The sequence below is a fragment of the Podarcis raffonei genome, chromosome 2 (assembly GCF_027172205.1).
Source record: "Podarcis raffonei isolate rPodRaf1 chromosome 2, rPodRaf1.pri, whole genome shotgun sequence".
In the NCBI taxonomy this organism is placed as follows: Eukaryota; Metazoa; Chordata; class Lepidosauria; order Squamata; family Lacertidae; genus Podarcis; species Podarcis raffonei.
In genome coordinates this window covers 82,137,002-82,157,815 of record NC_070603.1, presented here as the reverse complement: position 1 = coordinate 82,157,815, position 20,814 = coordinate 82,137,002, and the positions used below count along the sequence as shown (strand labels likewise).

The 20,814-nt window shown below is 44.2% G+C and overlaps 1 protein-coding gene across 3 annotated transcripts in view; it reads right to left on the bottom strand.

Moving 5' to 3' along the window:
• Nucleotides 1-12,497, bottom strand: part of CACNA2D3 (calcium voltage-gated channel auxiliary subunit alpha2delta 3) — a 486,071-nt gene extending 473,574 nt beyond the window's left edge. For all 3 annotated transcript variants that reach the window (XM_053377842.1, XM_053377843.1, XM_053377844.1), the window contains exons 1-2: nt 12,196-12,497; nt 11,476-11,557 (exon numbers count right to left, since the gene is read on the bottom strand). In XM_053377842.1, the coding sequence (XP_053233817.1) occupies nt 11,476-11,557; nt 12,196-12,305 (192 nt within the window). In that variant the 5' untranslated portion in view covers nt 12,306-12,497. The remainder of the gene's footprint in view (nt 1-11,475; nt 11,558-12,195) is intronic.
• Nucleotides 12,498-20,814: the final 8,317 nt, after the last annotated feature.

Genomic DNA, 20,814 nt, shown 5'->3' with positions numbered 1-20,814 from the left:
TTCAAAGCCTCTCCTGCTTTCCTTTCTTGGGAACCTTTGCCTTTAAACTTGATTTGTACACCTTCAAATAGAGGAGTCCTTCTAACAGAAAACTGTTTGCTGCAAGCCAGTAAGACCACGGTAACAGGAAGTCCTTCCCGGTGTGATAGAAGGTCATCTATTTTGGGACTATTTTCGAACACACAAGAGGGCCTCCCCTGACAATCCCAGTGTATGAGCAGGGGCAGATTGGATAAGTCAGTCCTTCTTATGTATAATGTCTGAAAAGGGCTAAGATACCCAGAGAAACTCGGGACAGAAAATGAATAAAAAACAAATTTACATGTATTTCTTATTATTACATTTATAGCCAAGGATCTCAATGTGCTTCTCCCCATCTTTTATCCTCACAACAACCCTGTGAGGTAGGTTAGGCTAAGAGGCGATGATCAGCCCAAGGTCACCCAGCAACTTGCATGGCTGAGTAGGAATTTGAACCCTCGTCACCCATGTCCAGTGCTCTAACCACTACATGACTTGGATTCGAAAAACCGTTTGTGTTGCTCAGTTTAAAAGAGATAATTATTAAAATGTATAATCTACTTGACACGGGTGGCGCTGTGGGTAAAACCTCAGCACCTAGGACTTGCCGATCGCATGGTCGGCGGTTCGAATCCCTGCGGCGGGGTGCACTCCCGTCGCTCGGTCTCAGCGCCTGCCAACCTAGCAGTTCGAAAGCACCTCTGGGTGCAAGTAGATAAATAGGGACCGCTTACCAGCGGGAAGGTAAACGGCGTTCCGTGTGCTGCGCTGGCTCGCCAGAGCAGCTTCGTCACGCTGGCCACGTGACCCGGAAGTGTCTGCGGACAGCGCTGGCTCCCGGCCTATAGAGTGAGATGAGCGCACAACCCTAGAGTCTGTCAAGACTGGCCCGTACGGGCAGGGGTACCTTTACCTTTACCTTTTTATAATCTACTTGAGGCTTTTTTTTCCCCTCAGGAAAACAGCTTGCATGCAGGCATTACATACTAGCATTTCATTACACACTTTACATACTAGTGATGCAGGTTTACCACCTGAGTAAGAGATGGCTTGAGTGTAAGCAATGTTAAGATATATAATGAGGAAGCTAACATTTCCTGCTCTCAAATTTTGTGGTATTGAAACAGCTTGCTTTGGGAGATGTTTGGGCTTTGTTTATGGGTTCTGTTGATCTTTGGACTGTAATTTTTAATTATGACAATGTGGCCAGATCCCTTGAACATGAAAGGTTTTTTCTTTTTCTGTCTCTCCCCCCCCCCAACCCCCCAAAAAGGATGTGAGACAACAAAACCAGCTATAGATGAATTATAGAAGAAAATTAGCTCTTGAAATAAAAAAAAGCTAATGTATTCTCTTTGGATCATCCACTTAAAATTTCTATATTAAGAGACTTTTTATTGAAAACGTAATATGAATGTGCTATAAATGAATTGAAGGCATCTCATATTTCCATCACATATCAAATCACATATCAAAGGCAGAGCACTTCACATTTAATCATAAAAGTAATGGGATCATCCCATGCATGCAAAATGCAGTGAAAGTAGCAGGGTGAGACAACACTGAGGTGAGTAAGCACCAAATGGCTTGAAATCACATTTATTTTTTCTTCAGTTAAAAAGAAATCTAAACAATATTACATTTACACTGAAGCAAACGCAGTCTACATGGTTCATGATCACACATCTCAAGAAACAAGCTGAAATCCATGAAAACAATAATAAGAAATTAGGAGGTAGAGCGGAATACAATTAGTCTCTGTCAACTGGTGGCTAATGCAGACCATAGAGAAGCTTCCAGATCTTGTATGACTTTTTCCAAAAGCTCTGGAGACTTTCAAAAGGAATCAAGAAAGCTTCCAAACAAAAGGAATCAGTATTTGGATTTAAATGTGGGAAAACCAGATGAAAATTCCTATTCAGACCTGCAGCTTACTGAGTGGCCTTTCTTTAAGGCTCACCACAAAGCGATCGTGCCCTACCATGAGACAGAGTGAGGTGGTTGTATCAGGGAGGAGGTGCTGAGTGCCAAGGAGATGTTGGAGGACAGCCCTGTATGTACCTACCACACAGCCTGCCTGGTGGCCTGCTCTCAGGTATGGTGGGGGGTGCTTTCCAGTCACCAGTACTGAAGTATCAACTGCTAGTCCCTTCCAAGCTTATACATGGAATGGGAAAGGGCTCCATCTTGTCCTTTGCTATGTGCAACGCAACCTTTTGGGCCAGCCCTGATCACGCCTAATGCCCAAGGAAAGACTAATCCCCTTGTGATACTTCAGGGGTTCTCTAAAAGGCCCTGGTCCATGGAGGTTACTAGAACACTCGCCTAGCTCAGTGGTGGCGAACCTATGGCATGCGTGCCAGAGGGGGCACTCAGAGCCCTCTCTGTGGGCACATGTGGCGGCACCCCTTCCAACTCCCCACAATCCTATGATTCGATGGTTAGCCCGCCAGGCTGCACTTCTAAACCCTGCTCATGCAGGAGGGAGCAAAATGCCGCCGGGCTTACTGACAGTTCTGCACCAAGGCGCTTTAAGACAGCGGAATGGAATGTTCACGTTTCAGCTGCAGCCTGTGGGCAGCAAATGCACGGCTCTACTTGGCGCGTGCGCTGCCCCTACAAACTCTGTGCTGGGGCGCCTCCCTTCCAGGCTGTGACTGATGGCAGCGGAGCGCTGAACCACTAAGCGCCTCTGAGCTTCACTCCGGGATTTCTTTTCGCCTACTTGGCCAGGCCAGGAAGCAAACTTTCGAGCTGAACTCGCTCCCATCACCATCCCCTGCTAGGGGATACACAGCAGAGGGCAAAGGAGACTGTTTTGTTTTTTTCATAGGATTGTGGGGAGTTGAAAGGTAACCCGAGGGTCATCTAAGTCCAACCCCTCTGAGATGCAGGGATCACAACTATAGCATCCATGGCGGATGGCCATTCAGCTTCTGCTTTGAAATCACCCAAAGAAGAGTTTCTTGACGGGAAATTATCAAAACGGCCATGTTGTCTGGGAGTAATTCCCTTTTTCATGATTTCCCAAAGAAGGATAATGCAAACTTTTACCTTTCAATACAAAAGTTGTTTGTATGATTGAAAGCTCTGTTATTGTGTTTTTCTTTTAAGACAAAATATGTTAGTGGGTTTTGGGTTGCAGTTTGGGCACTTGATCTCTAAAAGGTTCACCACCACTAGCTTAGCTAGTCCATTTGGTCCAGATTTCTCTACTGTCGCTATCTACAGATTTAGAGAGACAAGAAGGGCTCTCCTTTTATTTCCATGGTTGTGTAATTCAAAGCCAGAACCTGGAGTGAGATCTGATAAGGAGTAGCCAGAGGCAATGGCCTCCTGACAGCAGCACTGTTGCCACTTATTGGAGTGGTGTTGGGACAGGGCTGAAGCCACCCTCAGTTTGCCGCCACCCTGACAAATTCTGCCCCAGTACATGGCAGTGATGCCACGGTCAGGGAGCTCATGATGCATTGCCACCCCATCCTACCAACCAGTCCTACCACTAACCTAGAATCACCCCGACCAGAACATATTCTATAAACTTAAAAAAGCAATGCATATATTTATTTATGGAAAACAGCAATCAAAACATGGAGTCATTTTGTAAATAAAGGAATACAAATAAAGGTGTTGATCTCCTCACCAAATATACGGTACTTGGCTCTCCACTAACAGCAGGCTAACTCCCAGCCTTTTACCTATGCCTCCACTCTTTCTAATCTCACTCAGTCTTCAGTCTTTCTCCATAGCCACTCTTCCTAAATGTCAACCTGTCACTCCATCTGACTCTATCCACCATTCCAGTGCACTCTGTCACTAATTCTTCCACTTGTTGTTCTGTTACACACCTTCTAAAGCCATTGCTACATTTTGTGTTGTTCTATAAATTAATTATGCATTGTGCGAAGAGGTACTTTCGCCCTCTAACACCTGTAATGTGACTACTGTAAGAAAAGCATGCATTTCCATTAGCCTGGGGCATGGTTTTTGTGTACATGATGTGGCCACCTCACTAAAGCTGAGCAGGTGAGGGTCTATTTAGTCCCCATGTACCTCATCCTGAGTTCAAGTGTTACCAGCTAAAGGGCAGGTATGAAATTGAATAAACAAATGCAGGCAGAATAAATGCTCATAGCAAATCTTTCAATCTATCAATTATATTGACTTTAGTAAGAATCAGTAAATGAGCACCCATACTATGATTCTGAAGTTGGGAGAAAGTTGAAAAGCAGTTTTGTGCTATAAGGTTCGTTGGTCTGGAAAATTCTACTTTTCACTGGGCAGGCCCCAAGCCTAAAAAAGACCATTTAGAACCTGGCCCAAGCTACTTAAGTACATGGCATAATTAAAAGGAGTTAGCAAGCAAAAGGAGAAAACAAGCAATTTCAAAGGCCAAGACTATGATTGAAGGCATTTTGCATCCTTGCATATATTTTTGTATATTTAGTTAATGATTTTAATGTTAACTGAACAGTAATCCTACAGTGATTTTGCTGAGCCCAAAATACTAAACTATTTATACTTGGGATTTACGGCTTGGTATTAGCATGATTAACACTATTTATTCTTGTATATTTAAAATGACAATAGTATTTCCTTTTAACATTATTAACTTGCATCTTCATGATTGCTGCACTGGAGGCTTGAAGTCATGGACTAAAACTGTCATAAAAATAAAGCTGCCGCTCAACAAGACTGTCATTCATGCCTTTCCTTAATTTGTAGGAACTCTCATAATCTTACTGACCCATCCCCCAGTAATGACAGTATTAACTGCAGTAGCTTGGCGGGGAATACTTAAGAAAGAAAAACTAAGCATGCCAAGAACAGGAGAAAGAAGAGCAATTAATGTCAAGATGACTGGGGCACGTTTTTTCAAGATCAATATAAATGAAAAATTGAGGAATTTAAGAAACAATTATGTATTTTAAAACTAAAGATAGATGTTCTGCATGAATCAGATGTGTTCGCTGAATGTTAATTTATCTGAAGCCTCCAGTTTTTATAAGCCTGCATCGTCTCACCTCTCAAGCCTTGGTTTCCAAAAAAAGAAGACAAGTTTAGAACACAAAACCTTGAAGGGAGGAATGCAACAAGAATGCAAAACACACCCTTTTAAAAAATCAAACCATCCTCTTATATATAAATGCTGGTGCCACCCTGCGTACCTATACTGTATACCATTGCTGTCCTAAGCAAAACATCTGCATGGACAATGAAGCAAAAAATGAAAGCATTGCTAAGATTATAAAAAGCTGAGTTTGAACATGAGGCTGAAGCCCTATGCAGAGTTAAGTATGCTTAAATCTATGTATTTTTCTTGGTCTCAGTTAGGTATACCTACTTCTGCATAGTACCGGGCAACAGAAAATCTCAGCACTGAACTCACGGTGCAGCCTTGCATGACTTATTTTATTAGTCTGTCTACCACACATCTCTAAAATGTACAAAACTAATGGAGGTAAGACCTGAATTCATTTAAAAAACAAACCACTTTTCACACAAGATCCGCGGGGCCTCTTGTTTCGTAGGAGAATATTTTGTTGCAGATGAGCCTCCTGCACATTCTTAAGTAAGCATGCCATGGAAGCTTCTGTTCCCAACCAGCTAGTCAGGTTCCAATCCTGGGATGAGGTGGCACCACCAGTGTTCATCCTATCACCAAACATAGCACACACCCTCAAACAATGCCACCTGCCTCACTGGCTGCCCCACTTTCTTTGGAAGAGCAAATTCGAGAGAGCTGTTTCAAGAAACATCTATTTAAAACATAGGTTTGCCTTATTTCCCTGATATGGCATTCTGGTTTTCTCAGGGTTGGGAGAGAACGGGACTCAGAAGTGAACCACTCTGTGGTAATCCTTTCACCTGCCGTCTCTGGATTTTTGTCCCGCATTTCTTTCATTTTTTTGCCATTTAGGTGTTAATATTCCTTCTAAGCAACCAAGTACTTTTATCCCTCTTGGCAGGTGTAATTTTCAATTCCCCTGACATTTCCTCTTCAACTACTCCTCAAGTACCCCGCGTAGTACGAACTGCCCGTGAAGAATTCCTTACTTTTACAAGCATTTCTCACATGCTCAAACGCACACGCAGTCACACTTGGTCACATTCTCACTAATATGCCAACCTTCTTTTGCTACAGCTTTGCTACTCCCTTACCACCCCCTTGACGTGTGACACCCTTTATGTACAGTTCCTCAATAGGCTCTGTTCTGGATCCAGCCTTTGCACAAACTCCCATGCTCTCTATGCCCAGTAGAATGGGGTAGGGGTGAGATCTGAGATCAAGAGGGATTGACACTGCCATATTGTAGATACTGTAAGAGAAAGAAGCTAAAATAGTAGGTAGCAGACTCACTGGGAAGATTCATCTCAAGCATTTCTAGACAAGGTGAGCCGTACCACTTTGAGGCACCTACCTTGTCTCATTTGTGAAATGCACCAAACCTGTATCAGCTAACCAGTGGCCTCTATCTGCACAGCCGCCATGATTTTATGGGCTGGTGACGGGGGGGGGGGAAGACTCCACCTCAGCAACATACCAAACTTCAAGAGCGTGTGTAGCTAGAAATGCTGTTATTCAAATATTATGATGGTTGCTTTGATCCACTTCAGCTGCAGGATTCAATGGGAAAAAGAGTATTCTTTCTTATTTTTAACCTTGAATACACTTGGCACAATTCTTCTCTCAACAATTCTCCATGATGAGAAATAACACAGAAAGCAGACATAATCATTACTGTGAATGCACAATTCTCATCTGCATTTCTTTTTAAAGAAAGGGGATGCAAACCTAGCATGATGATAGATGTGGTCCATGCATCCCCAGTGACAGCCCACTCGCCCTAGAAGAGTCCTATACATGTGAATTCATTTGTGCTTATAATGCCCTGGACGTATCAGATAACCAAGAGCAAATGCATTGTCAGCAATGTAAGCCAATGCCTGCACCAGACAGATACCTGCAGTGCAGACCTAGGTTTAAGCGAACACCATACTTAAGGAATACCTGAAAAGACCACAGAAAAGCATATATCTCTTCCATCTGCAATCAGAAATGAAAAGTCCCTGATGCAAATTATTAATGAACGGTGCTGTTAAAGTATAAGCTCCATAGTATGAAAAGGAGCAGAATATATTGTTCTTTAAATAGTGAGTCGTTTTATTAAAGGTATTGCCTATGCTTATACTACAGATAATAAAAATTAATAAAAAAGGGGGGGAGTTTCTAATTCAAGCCCAAGAAATTCCATTAGGACATGCATGTGTGTAAACCTCTACAATTGACATCTCAGGAAATAGGCTGCATAATTAAAGAAATTTTGGGTGTTCTCATTCCATTTACATTGTTCTTTAAGTTAAAGGCAGAAATTTGTATCTCTGTGAACTAATAGGTACACTATAGCTTACTATACCTAACAAGAGCAACTATTGTTAACGGGTAACTTTAACAATGATAAAAGTTTAGAACGCAAACAGATTTCAAGATTCAGCAGGTCCCACCGTAGAAGAAAACATTGTCTCACGCCTTTAAACCCTGCCTTTAATCTGGGGTGTAAAAATGCCACCTTTTATAGTGAAGTATTGTACTAGGCTTTTATTGTCATTCAAATAATCTGCAACCACAAAAAGTACAGGAACTTCACCAGCGTAAGCACAACTGCAATGAATGGGAGTATTCGGTGAATTATGTGTGATATTTGGCAAATATGGTTGTTTACAGTATGCCAGCCTAGAAAATGAAAAGGAACACTTTTCCAATGTGCAGATAAAATCATGATCATTCAAACCCCTCCTCTAAACTTCATTGCAAATGGGCAAGTTGGATATACCGGTATTTGGAGCTAAATCCAAGTTTACCACCCACCCCAGTGTTTGCTAATGAAGTGAAAAATATGCCTCCCGCTACAGAAGCATATAGACAATTTCCTTTACAGTGCAAAATTTACATGACAACCAGCATAGGAACTGGGAAGATCAGTCATATCAAAGAAACAGTGTTGTGGTTTCCCCCCCTCCAATTTACTATACTGCAGGAAGAACAGCTCTGTTTCCCTTAAAGGTAAATGAAAGACACTCAAACCAACTATTCATCCTGTATGAGGAAATATCCTTATTTGTCTGGAAGCAGACCCTCTTGAATTATTACTGAAAAGAATGAGATTATGAATACGTTAAGATTTCATCGAAAGGCACTGAGGAACAAAAATTAAATGACCCTGGCATTGGCTGGGAGGGCAACAACACCATATTTAGGCCACACAGAGAACACAATGCAGAGTGCAGAACAGAACAGCCCTGTTCAAAACAAGTGCATCATCATCACAGGCTTCACTGGAATGAACTGGGCTTGCGGCACCAATCCAGAGTCCTGCATCTTTGTAATTCAGCTTAGGCTTTGATTTTAAGTATAGTGAAGCAGAAGTCAAATCTAGTGACCCAATGGGACTTCTTTCCAAACAGGTATGTCAAGGTTTGAAGAGTTACGTCTTGCATTGTAACATCGGTCCAAAAGGCAGGTGCAGGTTTCCTATGCACACTGCGCCAGGCTACTAAATAAGGTGCCCATAGCATGTGTACACTCTACATTGCTTCTACTCTAGTGCATTTGGTGGCTACAGTACTGCAGAGTAACGGCTCATGTCACTATCCACTGTAACAGATTCCTTTGCTTTGCCTTGGGAAATATTCTATTATCCTTCCATCCAAAATTAAATGCAAATTATCCAGTGAAACCAAGTATGAAACAGGATACCTGGGATTAAAAGCAAACTAAATTTTGATCCCGCAGAGCCCCTTTCTTTTTGCAAATGGAACACAAAAACACCATTCACACTACTACTTGTACACTTATGCGGCACTTTGATTAATACTTTGTTACCATGAGAATCTTACTGCATGTCCACGGGTGTCACCTTACTCATTTTTGTCTTCCAGTGGCACTTGAGTGTGACTTATGTTAGAATTTCAGTGTTTCTACTCTCATCATTAGTATCTTTTTACTCATAGAGACACAACAATGGGCAGTTGGGAGGTGAGATGAAAGCCAGTAGCATTTGGGTTAACTCACTACTATCTCAACATTCAAATGGATTATTCTTCACAGCCAGATACTAGGAAGGGGTTTCACATCTGGGATGGTGCAATGATGTCATCTTGCTAACTGTCTGGATTACTACCGTTCCAGTGGACTAAATATTATTGTTTATGGCTTGAACTGTCCCCCCTCCCCCACAACTTTGACACATCTGAAAATGAAAACACCAGGTATATCTTTCTCTCAACAATGTTAAAAATATAAGCTATTGCAAAGACAAATATTTGAAACAAAATCCTGCTGCTCCAGTTCTACAGAGAAATGCATAGCTTACAATACAGACGCCAAGTCAAAATTTAAAATACACTAAGAATCCTAATAATAATAATAATGCCACCCAAATGCTAGGACAGCTTAAAGACATTAGCAGTAGTACAGCTCGAAGTGCCCATCCTATCAGCATTGGTATTTCCTGTTTCATTTAGTTATGGTATTTCAAATCAAAACACAATATATTTATTTTTTAAAAAAACAGCAACACGCCAGATGGGAATTAAATACACAATTATCAAGATGCAGACAGAGGAACACAGTACTGCCAGTGCAATTGAGAGATGATGAAGAGAATGTAAAATGAGCATTGTGGTAGCTTCCGATTATTTACACTGCAGTATAGCAACCAATAGGAAGGTATCCTACTACTTTAGATAATATTCTTTATTTCAGAACAATCTACCATAAGCAGATGAGGAGTTATTACAAAGAATACCATTTCAGAACTCTTATGTCCTTATTTTTCTATGCAACTTTTGGAAAATGACAAGAGACCTCATTTTATACAAGGATTCTGAGCCAAAGGGGTTTCCATAATTAAGGTCTGTATATCTTGGATAATAACTCTTTTTTTAAAGTACATTTTAAGAAGATTAGGAAGCCTGTATATGCTGTTTTTAGACATTTACCCATACCATCCCTTTAAAAAAAACAAAAAACTGGAAGGGGTGTTTTTACACAGTATCCACAGAAAAATTCTATCAGTGAAGGAAGCATTATTTAATAAATGCTGAGTATTCCACTTTAGTGTATAAAAAAGCTTAAATAATTTGGAAATATTTCAAAAGACCTCAGGCCCAGAACTGTGTTCTGCCATAACTGTTATACTTTTTAAAAATCTCCATTTTTAAATACTAAGTAACATTGAGAGGAAGAGTATTTTCTGCTCAGTTGTTATGTTTCTTTAACAGCCATTAGGTTTACTGCACTAACAGTAATTAGTGAAGCATAAAAGTTTCTTTGCCTTACCAATGCAACACAGGAGCAAGGGCACTCTTATCAATAGCAAACTGTTTCAATTCACTGATCTGAATGGCACTAACCCTTACCATGCACAATACACAGCACATTCTTTGTTCGGAGCAAAATCTTATTTATTTAGTTGTTTTTTTAAAAAAAATCTATTTAAAGTTTAACTTGGTCCATTGAATCATTTCAATCCAAGCTCTAAAAATTGCATCTGGATAGCTGAATTTCACTTCGAAAGCTCATGTCTTCAAATCATGCGGAACTGCAACCCCGGAGCCCTTTTTCAACTTACCACCGGCCTGGATTTCTCATTTATTTTTAATTCATCAACAGCTATATTTAAACACAGGTTATCTGAAAGCAGGATTTTAATATAAGGTTGCATGTTTAAATGAGACCAGATGCAAGCTCTAATAATCTATAAAAGGTCTAATAATCTATTCTCCATTCTCATTACTCTCCAGAATTATGGAGACTTAGCCCAATTTCTCAAGTTTTTGCACTACTTCACAAGCTTATTACCCAGCTGTGCAGCTGAGCAGGAAGATAACCACATTCATTCTCCTTATCTGTAATGATGTAATACATCCCAGCACTGGCCTGAGATGATTGGAGGAATAATAGGATTGTAAAAACTGCAGAGATGACAAACAATAGTCAAGCCTTTGGGTCCCCCACCCCCCACCCATTGCAACGAAGTATAGCCAGAGAGAGCAAAATAAAATTTGCCCGGTTTTTGTGCCTCTTGAATGAACTGTGTGTGTGTGTGTGCATGTGTGTTTACACAGAAAAACTGCTGCTAACATCATAACCCCCACCTAGGAAGCAAAACAAAAGCCAGGCACACTTCTAAATCTAAATAGCTCCACCACAGAGAGACAAAGTCATCTGGGTGGGCTCCGTTTAAGAAAGGGAGAGTAATCTAAAAATAACCAGTGCAGGGTGAAGTCTATAGTCTCTGCAGTGTGTAAAAAGACAGCAGGCAGTTAAAAGTGTGGAGGGAGGGGAGGAGCGGAGAATCTCCTCTGACTGTTTCTTCAGGGTACCAAACCGGATTCCATTTTCAGCACTAAATCCATCACTCCGGTGCATACACCTGAAGCGATCCTTACCTTCTGCAGAAGTTGGGAACCTGAGTATTTCGCTGCGATGGATCTGATCTCCCCACCAAATGCAGAGGCCCAGAGTTTCACACTGCAAAGAGAGAAAGAATTAAAATGCGGAACGGAGGCAAATGTAACACATGACAGTTAACAATAACAACACCACCACTCTACCCACAATCTGAGCTGCAACTCACATATATACCTGCAGCTCAGGACTACAGTGCGTGCCTCGGGGGAAGCGGACTGTGGTCCACAGACGCTCACAGCCACAAGACATTAGCTTAGTCTTCCAGGTGCCACAAAACTATTTGTTATTTCAAAGCAGGAAGGGTGCGCTTTCTCAGTTTGAACCCCCCTCCCCGTTGAGCTATTCCACTAGGCAAGGCGAGTGGGGAGGCCTCTTTCGTCAAACTTGCCGGAGATGAAACTTTATCAAAACAAAACCTCGCTCTGCAGCAGCGGCGGCGGCGGCGGCGTTTGTCAAGAGCTCCGTATTTCTGTTCATTCGCTTGTCCCTGAGCTCCTCGGCTGAAGCGGGACTGCGGGCGAGGAGCGAGTCGAGCGTGTCCGGCCAGTTGCCGGCCCAAAGTTCCCCCGCGGAGGGAAATTTGGAAAATAATAAGAAATAAAGCTCCGTTTCCCGATACCCCAAATCAAAACGGGGAGAGACAAGGAGCCATCCATGCCAACCCATTTCGGCCACCCCGCTCTCCCTGCGACACTTACACGGCCAAGGGGATCTGCTGCTCCGAGCCGGCCACGGCCACCAGGCTGAGGCAAACACCTGCCCAGAAGAGGGCGAGGAGCCCCGCGGAAGCCCTCCCGAGCCCGGGCATGGTGTCGCTCCTCGGCTTGCCTTCCCAGCGACGCTGCTCTCGGCTTGCGCGGCGGCGGCGGAGAGGGAAAAGCGAGCGGGCGGGCGAGCGCGGAGCCGGGGCGCGGCGGGGCGCGGAGTCACGGCGCCATCCTCTTCTCCTCAGCTCCGCGAGCGGGGCGGCGGGCTGGCTGGCTTCGCTCCAGTTCCTGAGGCGGGTGAGGAGAAATGGGGTGTCCTCGGCAACCCGCCCCACCGGCTTGCCACGCTGCTGGGCAACCACAACTCGGCTCCGCAGTCGGCGGCGCGCCGGAGTTACTTCCGCGAGTGACCTCGTGGCTGCTCCCGCCGGCGCCTTGAAGTACAGAGCCCGGCAGGTTTGGGCGGGAAGGAGGGAGCTCGCTGTCGTCGAGGGTCAGGTGGGGAGGAGCTCGGCGGCCGAAGCGCGGCACACTTTGCCCAGGGAAACGCAAAGAGGTCCCTCCCTCCGTCCCCTTTTGGGCGACGTGTGTACGCGCGCCTCCCTCTCCCTCTCGCCTGCCTCCCTCTCTCTCTCTGCGTTCATTCAGCGCTGCGCAGCTCCAGCGCAGCCTTCGTCCCAAATCAAGTCCGCGCTGCTAATATACCCTGGTGGAGAGCGGCGCGGCGTCGGCCGCCTTTTAAGGAGATGGTGCGCGCCGTCAGGCAGGCATCGCAGGGGGAGGGAGGAGCAGCAGGAGGAGGAAGAAGAAGAAGACGAGCGAGGCAGGGCCGAAAGTGTCTCCAAGGCGGCAGAAGCGGAGCAAGTCCGCACGAAAAAGTGCAGGACGGGAGGCAGGACGATCCGCGTTGGGATCAGCGGCAGCAGGGAGCCGGAGGGAAAGGCGTCGCCGCCAGAACCGCAGCCCCGCCGCCGCCGGAGGAAGAGACCTGGTCAGTTTCAGGCAGCGCGCTCCTGCGTGACAAGCCCCGGTTAACGCGGCCCCGGCGATGAAGGGCTGAGGGGATCGCTTCACCTCTTCTACCCGCGGCACTTCCAAGTCGCAGCGCGGGAGGGAGGAGGCGGAGGAGCGGGAGGAGGGAGGGCGGCGGCGGTGGCGGCGGCGAGGAAGGCGCGCAAGGTCGCTCCCTGCCGCTCTGCCCTCCTGCATCGCGCTGACGAGGAGCCAACCTGCGGGCGCCCCCTCGGCCCTTCAGGTCAGCAGCCCGCGCGGGCGGAAGGGCCTTCTGAGCTCCCCGCGAAGCGGGTCGCCGCGCGGGCCGCCGGCAGGCATGGTGTCCTCGGCGGAGGCTCCCTCGGCGGCGGCGAGGCAAGATCCGAGAGATCTGGACGAGAACCCGGGTGGGTGAAGCGCGGGGGGGGGGGAGGATCCGATGAACGGGAGGAAATGCAGCACAAGGAAATCAATGCGAGCCTAAGTGACTGCTGGAGCCGGGGAATAAATTATTAATCTGGCCTTGTGGAGGAATCCCCTTGGTAAGGGGTGAGGGGCAGGATCGCGAGCTAGTGGTACAACTGAAGCCAAGATATGTGTGTGTGTGTGTGTGTGTGTGTGTGAGAGAGAGAGAGAGAGAGAGAGAGAGAGAGAGAGAGAGAGAGGCGCTAAGGAAGCAAAAGATGCTATTTTCAGTTACTTAGGGGAGGGGGGGTAAACTGGTCTCCTTAACCTTTCCACCTCCCCCACCTCCACCTGGTAATGCACCTTCAGTGCATCAGAAGTAAAGAATAAACAGTTGCCCACCTGATTGTAAAATAAGCATCCTAAGAATTAAAGGTGAGCTGAGTCATCCTAGTATTGTATTACAGGAGAGGGGGGGAGAATGTACAGGAGCTCTCTCTCTCTCTGTAAGGTGACAGTGACTATGCACTCCTGTTTCAGGATGCAGTATCCAAGGCACCCACATGCCTAACTTTCTTAATAACTTTTGAACTCTGTTCAGAATCCCACCTTCTCCACCAGGGCTTTTAGGAGTACCAAGCCCCTGTGACAAGTCTTGGTTCTCACACACACACTCCCCCCACTTTTTAGAAAACTTTAGAAGAAAAGAAACTGCTTATAAGAAAGCTGAGCACTCTGCAAAGAGAGGCACTAGTGAGACCTCGGCCGCCCACCTCCTTAATTTCCCAGAGTCATCTATACATATAAATTAGCATATGCAAATTTGTGCTATTATGAGACTGTGGCCTGAATCCTTTTAACTACCTATGAGCCCTCCTGCTTTCCAGCATGCTGGTCACTCTGCTTACAATGCGATACACTGCCTGCTACGGTCTTTCTAAATAAGAGATTTTGCCTCAAGAGAAACGAAAGGTTTCTGCCAACCTTACCTTTATCAATCAAGCTGGGCCTATAGGATTCAACAGTATGTACTGATTGTTTCATCTCATGGAAACAAGTCCCCTGTTTTCATTTTTATGCTTGAACTTGGGTAAAGCAGCAGCAGCTACTGCTGCAGCAGCAACCTAATGTTTATTTGTGGAGCAGGATCATCAACATTTCTGTATGTATAAATCCATGCTGCTTTTCCTTGAGCCATGTCATCAGGTGTGGTGTCCACTATCAGCTGGCAAACTGTAAAAAAATAATAATGTGTGACTGGGTAGCCATATAGCCAAAATGCGCTTCCATTTAAACAGCCAGGTGTTCATAAATACACACACCTGGGCATCGAGGGGAAGGACTGTAACTCAGCAGTAGAGCATCTGCTTTGCATCACAGAAGGTTCCAGACTTCATCCCTGACACCTCCTGGTGGGGTAAGAGAGTCTCTAATCTGAAACCACAGAGGGCCACTGCCAGTCAGTGCAGACTGTGGGAATGTTAAGGAAGGTAGGGGATGATATATTGTTTTTATATTACCCCTCCTCACTCACGCTAGTGAGGAAACAGCAGAGTACATTCCCTTTGCAACTTATTGGAAGCAAGTTGATGATTCATTAGAATCCTTTAATTAAGCAATCCAGTCTGGATTGTCCAGCCTGGATTGTTCCTGGTAAGTTTCCCCTTTATTTCCCTCTTAAAATAATAACAACACAAAACAGTCTTCTTTAAAAGTAAGAATAAAGCTTTGCTCACATTCAGTTCACAGCAGTAATTTGAAGGCAGGCTTTATTTTGTGGTTACCGTGAAAAGAAGTCCAAGCTGTCTCAGATTTTCTGCTTGTGGCCTCCATCCTATGTGAAGGTTGAGCCATGCACTGGCTAAGAGCCAGGAGAGCAAGAGTCCAAGAGTAAGAGTTCAAGAGAGAGATGGTTGTTTAGCCAGCCCTTTTATCTGGTCAACTAGTTTCACACCCATCTACCTGGTCACACACACGGGGAGGAAGCTCCAGAGCAGGTATGACAGGAAGTCCTCCCTGTCTGGAACCACATTCCCCTATGTGTCCATTCTACGCAACAGGAAAATGAGGTACTTGACTGCTCTGGCAATAATACATCCCACACAGACAGTACTGAAGTAGGTGGAGCAGTGGTCTGGCTCAGTATAAGGCAGATTCTTGTGTTTCTGTGTGACCTATCTAGTACAGCCAGAGTGAAGTACTCCAACAATTCTTGATGTGCATGTATCTTAGAAGCAATGCAAACTGGCTGTTGTTCCCACAATTTATAGAATCGTAGAATAGTAGAGTTGGAATAAACCATGAGGCTCATCCAGTCCAACCCCCTGCCACAGACAGCTTTTTCAGTTCATGTGGCCAGCATTACTAAACCGCTTCTGGTGCATTCATAGCAACACTTGCTTCATAGCAAGATGCTTCATCTAGCCATGGACCATAGCAGCCAACATTATGCCTCTCAAACCTGTGATACCATTAGTAACATCAAAACTGAAACATTATATCACAGAGTTTCTAAAGCCATAATGTTTGGTGGCCACGTAAATTGACATATTGAAGGTTTTTCAGAGGATTTACATATTGATGTATCAACAGAGTGAAAAGAAACATTGGACAACTTGCATGATTTAAATTCTACAACCATGGAGATAACATTTTTAATATATAATAATCATGGGTTAGATCTACACTTAAGGCAAAATTGTTTTAAAGTCTGTAAGAAGCCAGTGTGGTGTAGTGGTTAAGAGTGGTGGACTCGTGATTTCGTGAACCGGGTTCGCGTGCCCGCTCCTCCACATGCAGCTGCTGGGTGACCTTGGGCTAGTCACACTTCTCTGAAGTCTCTCAGCCTCACTCACCTCACAGAGTGTTTGTTGTAGGGGAAGAAGAGAAAAGGAGATTGTTAGCTGCTTTGAGACTCCATAGGGTAGTGATAAAGCGGGATATCAAATCTGAACTCTTCTTCTTCTAACTGTTAATGAAATTATGCCAAACTGAAAGCCTGTCAAATATAGAAGAGGATCGGAAGGTTCCTTCACTCAGATAGGCAAAGCATCCTCCAATGGAAGGGGTCTTCCTTTGATAGAAGGACTATTTTCATGGGAGGAAGGGAATCTTTAGATCCAGCCCAATGTGTTTAAGCTACAGGAAGGTTGATCTAGAATCTGGATCAACCTGGTGTCCTCCATGTGGTTTGGGCTACTACCTCCATAAGCTGGGGCACCAGGTTGGCAAAGTTAGGAGAACTTCCTACACAGGAATAGTTACACACTGGATCAAACTGTTCAGAAAGGTGGTGCAATGTTGTCTCTTGGATTTGCCATGAAAGGTTAGATGAGTATTGGTTTCTGGTGCTCTTTAGGAAAAGTATGTACTGCTTCATTTTAGTGCAATGGATCAATCATTAAAATGTCTCTAATCAAAAGTAGGGGAGAAACTAGCAGACTTGAAGAAGGGTGTGGGTGGTCTATTATGGGAAACTACAGCAAAGTCACCTTGCTGCTCAATGAATAAGCATTAGCTAGACAATTGTGCAGGGATCAGGGAGTGTTACATGACCCACTCTGGCCTATTGTTATGAAAATATTTCCTTGCTGGTCTGGCTAGTCTTTTCCTGCAGTTCTTTGGCCACAGGAACTATTGTCTATATTGCACAGCTGCTGAGCTCCAGGTTTCCATCCACCACCACCCCAAGACAGAAGACCTGTCTTCCAGGTCTATCTGCAGATGCCAAGCATTGAACCTGGGGCCTTTTGCATACAAACCATGTGCTGAGCTACACCCTGTCCCCAGCTCCTGGTCCCTTTGAGGATTTGAATCCTGACTTACAGTTCTGATTTTATGTGAATGACATACTTTGTATCCCATCCTCAGTCTGGTACTGCTGTTCAATATTTTAATAAGGGATTTGAGTGAGAGTATAGTTCTACATCTTTAAGATCATAAAATATTTGAAAGCCTTTAAATGCTTAGGAGAACAGAAAGAAATGCCACTAACATTCAACAGTGGGAAATCTAGGAAAGAATTCAAACACACACATACAAAGTGGGAGATAATTGGCTAGGGAAAAATCACTGCTGCGAAGGAGATGTGATTTATAGTGGAACACAAACTGAACACAAGCCAGCAATGTGATGCTGTAGCAACAAGGAAAATGTTATTTTGCATATCATTAGAAGAAGCAACATATCAAAAGCATGGGAGTTAACAGCACTATTAAACTCAACAGGATTCCTCTGTTATAGTGGTGCAGAGTTGTTGTTTTTAAGGAATGGATCTGCATTAATGCAGAATTGCAGAACAATTAAAGGTAGTATACAAAGCAAATGCAGCCATGTTGGTAAGCTATAGAATACGTAAGTTATGCAATGTAACACGCAAGGAAAGACCAGGGATCCTCCACCTTCATCCCCTACCATCATCATTCCAATTCCCATATATTCAAGTCATAAAGCAATGAATGGATGCAATCCATGGGTGGGAGAGAGACATGGCACCAATGGGCCTAAGCCTATAAGATCAGGAGAGTCACAGTGCCCTTCATCATATAGAGTCTGGATGTGAAATATGCTTCTGCAAACTTAAAGGATGTGAGGAATTTGTTTAGCATGTATTGGAAGCTGCCTTGTACCAAGTCAGATCACTGGTCCATCTAGCTCAGCTTTGTCTATGTTGACTGATAGCAGTTCTCTAGGGTTTCTCCAAGCCTCACCTGAAGATGCCAGAGATTAAACTTTCTGCATGCAAAGCAGATGTTTTACCACTGAGCTATGGCCCATGGTTTTCAGGGAATCTTCACCCATTCTTTTTTAACAACAGAGTTTGAATTGTAAGGCTGAAATTCTAAGCACCCTTAACTGAGAGCAAGCCCGTTGAATGCAATGGCTTATTATTATTTTTCAAAAGAAGCTTGAGTAGGATTGTGCCGTAGATGTCCTCAAACACTACTTTTAGGGTTGGATTCCTCCTGCTGTCCTATTTTTGTTTCCCACTCTTCTTACTCTGGTTCAGATCATGCTTCACATTTGCGCAGACGTGTTTTTCCTGAAGCTGTGCCTTAAATTTCATACTCTGCATATCTCTTTTTTACATTACTTTCCTCGCCTTTCATTTTAGAATGAAATATATTCATATATTATAGGCATAAAAATAATCCCACAGAGTTTGAAGTATGGTGGATTTGCTTAAAAGAGTTGGGCTTACCAAATTAACATATAAGAGGTCAAAATAGCATCGCTCTCAGGAAGGGAAATGGCCCCTCCCTCCTTGCCAACATTAATGCGAAGGCTGGTACGCTTGCACCTCCTTCTGGCTGCAGGAGCAGCAAAGCAGTATGCTCCAATAAAGATACTTAGCTGAGATCATATGAAACAAGGAGTTTGCCTCCATCAATACCCTGGTGAAAATAAGGCCACAGTTGTGGGTGGAAAGAAGGCTACAGTTGTGGGTGGATACATGAACAGTCCTATCTGAAACTTGTCAAGGAGCAGGTTTCATGCAGTGCTAATATGTCTCCCCACATTCTTAGAGCCACAGGAATGAAAATAGCAACTGACTTCCCTCTGATATTGCTATGATCAGAAGGTCGCGGTTCAAATCCCCGCGACGGGGTGAGCTCGGTCCCTGCTCCTGCCAACCTAGCAGTTCGAAAGCACGTCAAAGTGCAAGTAGATAAATAGGTACCGCTCTGGTGGGAAGGTAAACGGAATTTCCGTGCACTGCTCTGGTTTGCCAGAAGCGGCTTTGTCATGTTGGCCACATGACCCAGAAGCTGTCTGCGGGCAAACACCGGCTCCCTCGGCCAATAAAGCAAGATGAGTGCTGCAACCCCAGAGTCATCCGCAACTGGACTTAACGGTCAGGGGTCCCTTTACCTTTTACCCTAGGAGGGTACATCAGACGACTTGGGGGGTTTCTTTTTTGAATTCCAGTCACTCAATTTGAGGGCTGAACCGCACATGACTTTAGTCATGATTTAAATAAACAAGCTTAGCCTGGCCACTTTTGCTTGGGATAAAAAGCTATTGGAGCCCAGACTGTGGAATATGCTTCCGAACCAAATATTAGCACAAATCTATTTTTCTGCTTTAAAAAATCACACTCTGCCAGGCTGCTGTTTGCCCCCAGAGGTGCTACTTGATTTTCAAGGGCAGAAGGAGGACGGGGGAGCAAGTGAGCCAGATTTTCAATACATTTGGAGTTGGTCTTTATGGCTGCTTTTTCTACAAGCAGGTTAAAGTGGCCAGGTTAAATTAATTTATTTTAAACATGTAGTTTGCTCTTAGAGGAGAGTTTGATCTGTATCTTTTCAGCAATTGCCTCCAATACTTAAGCCTGTGCCTTTTTTGTTGGTCATGCATCAGCTACTTTGGAAACTTCCAAATATCCTTTCTCTGTTCATTTGCTGTTGCTTTTAAAATCACAGCAACTAATTCTAGTCCAAGGATTCAAGCCTCAGCATTTCTGTAACAGAGTCCTGGGTCCTAGGCTAGTTCTCTTAAGATGTATAGAGCAAAGTTAGACAAAGTTAGGCAGGCAACAGAAGCAGATCCATGGGTTAATAGCTCTTTTGCTAGGTACAAGATTGTGAAACCTCCAAAACCCACAATGGGGCAATACCTTTATTGGCACCAACCAAAATGTCACAAGGAAGCAAGGCATTTTAAAATTTACAAGAAAATCAGAGAAAGTTGAACAACAAGGAAGTGTGTTAGGCACAGAGACAGTCTCTCAACAGCCACAGAGCAATTCTCTGTATGACAGGTATGCAAAGCAGACAGATATTTTGCACCGTCAATCAAGCCTAAACTTGAGAACCTTTATTTTTACCTGCAAGTAGCTTATTTGGTTCAGCCCTTCCCAAAGCAATCCCTGAGTTTCCTTTTGCAGTTTCTCTTTTCTATAACTGCTCAACCTAGGGAGCATGTGCTCCTGGGAGCTTGCCTTAGCCAAAGCCATCTGCATTTGCTGTACCAAACAGTGAGAGAGAGGGTTTATACCTAGGTAGTAGAAGCACCCCAGCAGAAAAGAGGGGGTGCAGAATAACTGGAAACATGAACATTATTGGTGGGCAATAATGTAGAAGGGGTTTCTAGCACCTCATGATTCATGTCCAAGGAACGCTTGCATCAACATCCTACAATGAAGGCTATGACAGGTACCATTTTCATACCTTAAGAAACCACTTTGCTTGTGTGCATTTATCTATATTTTTG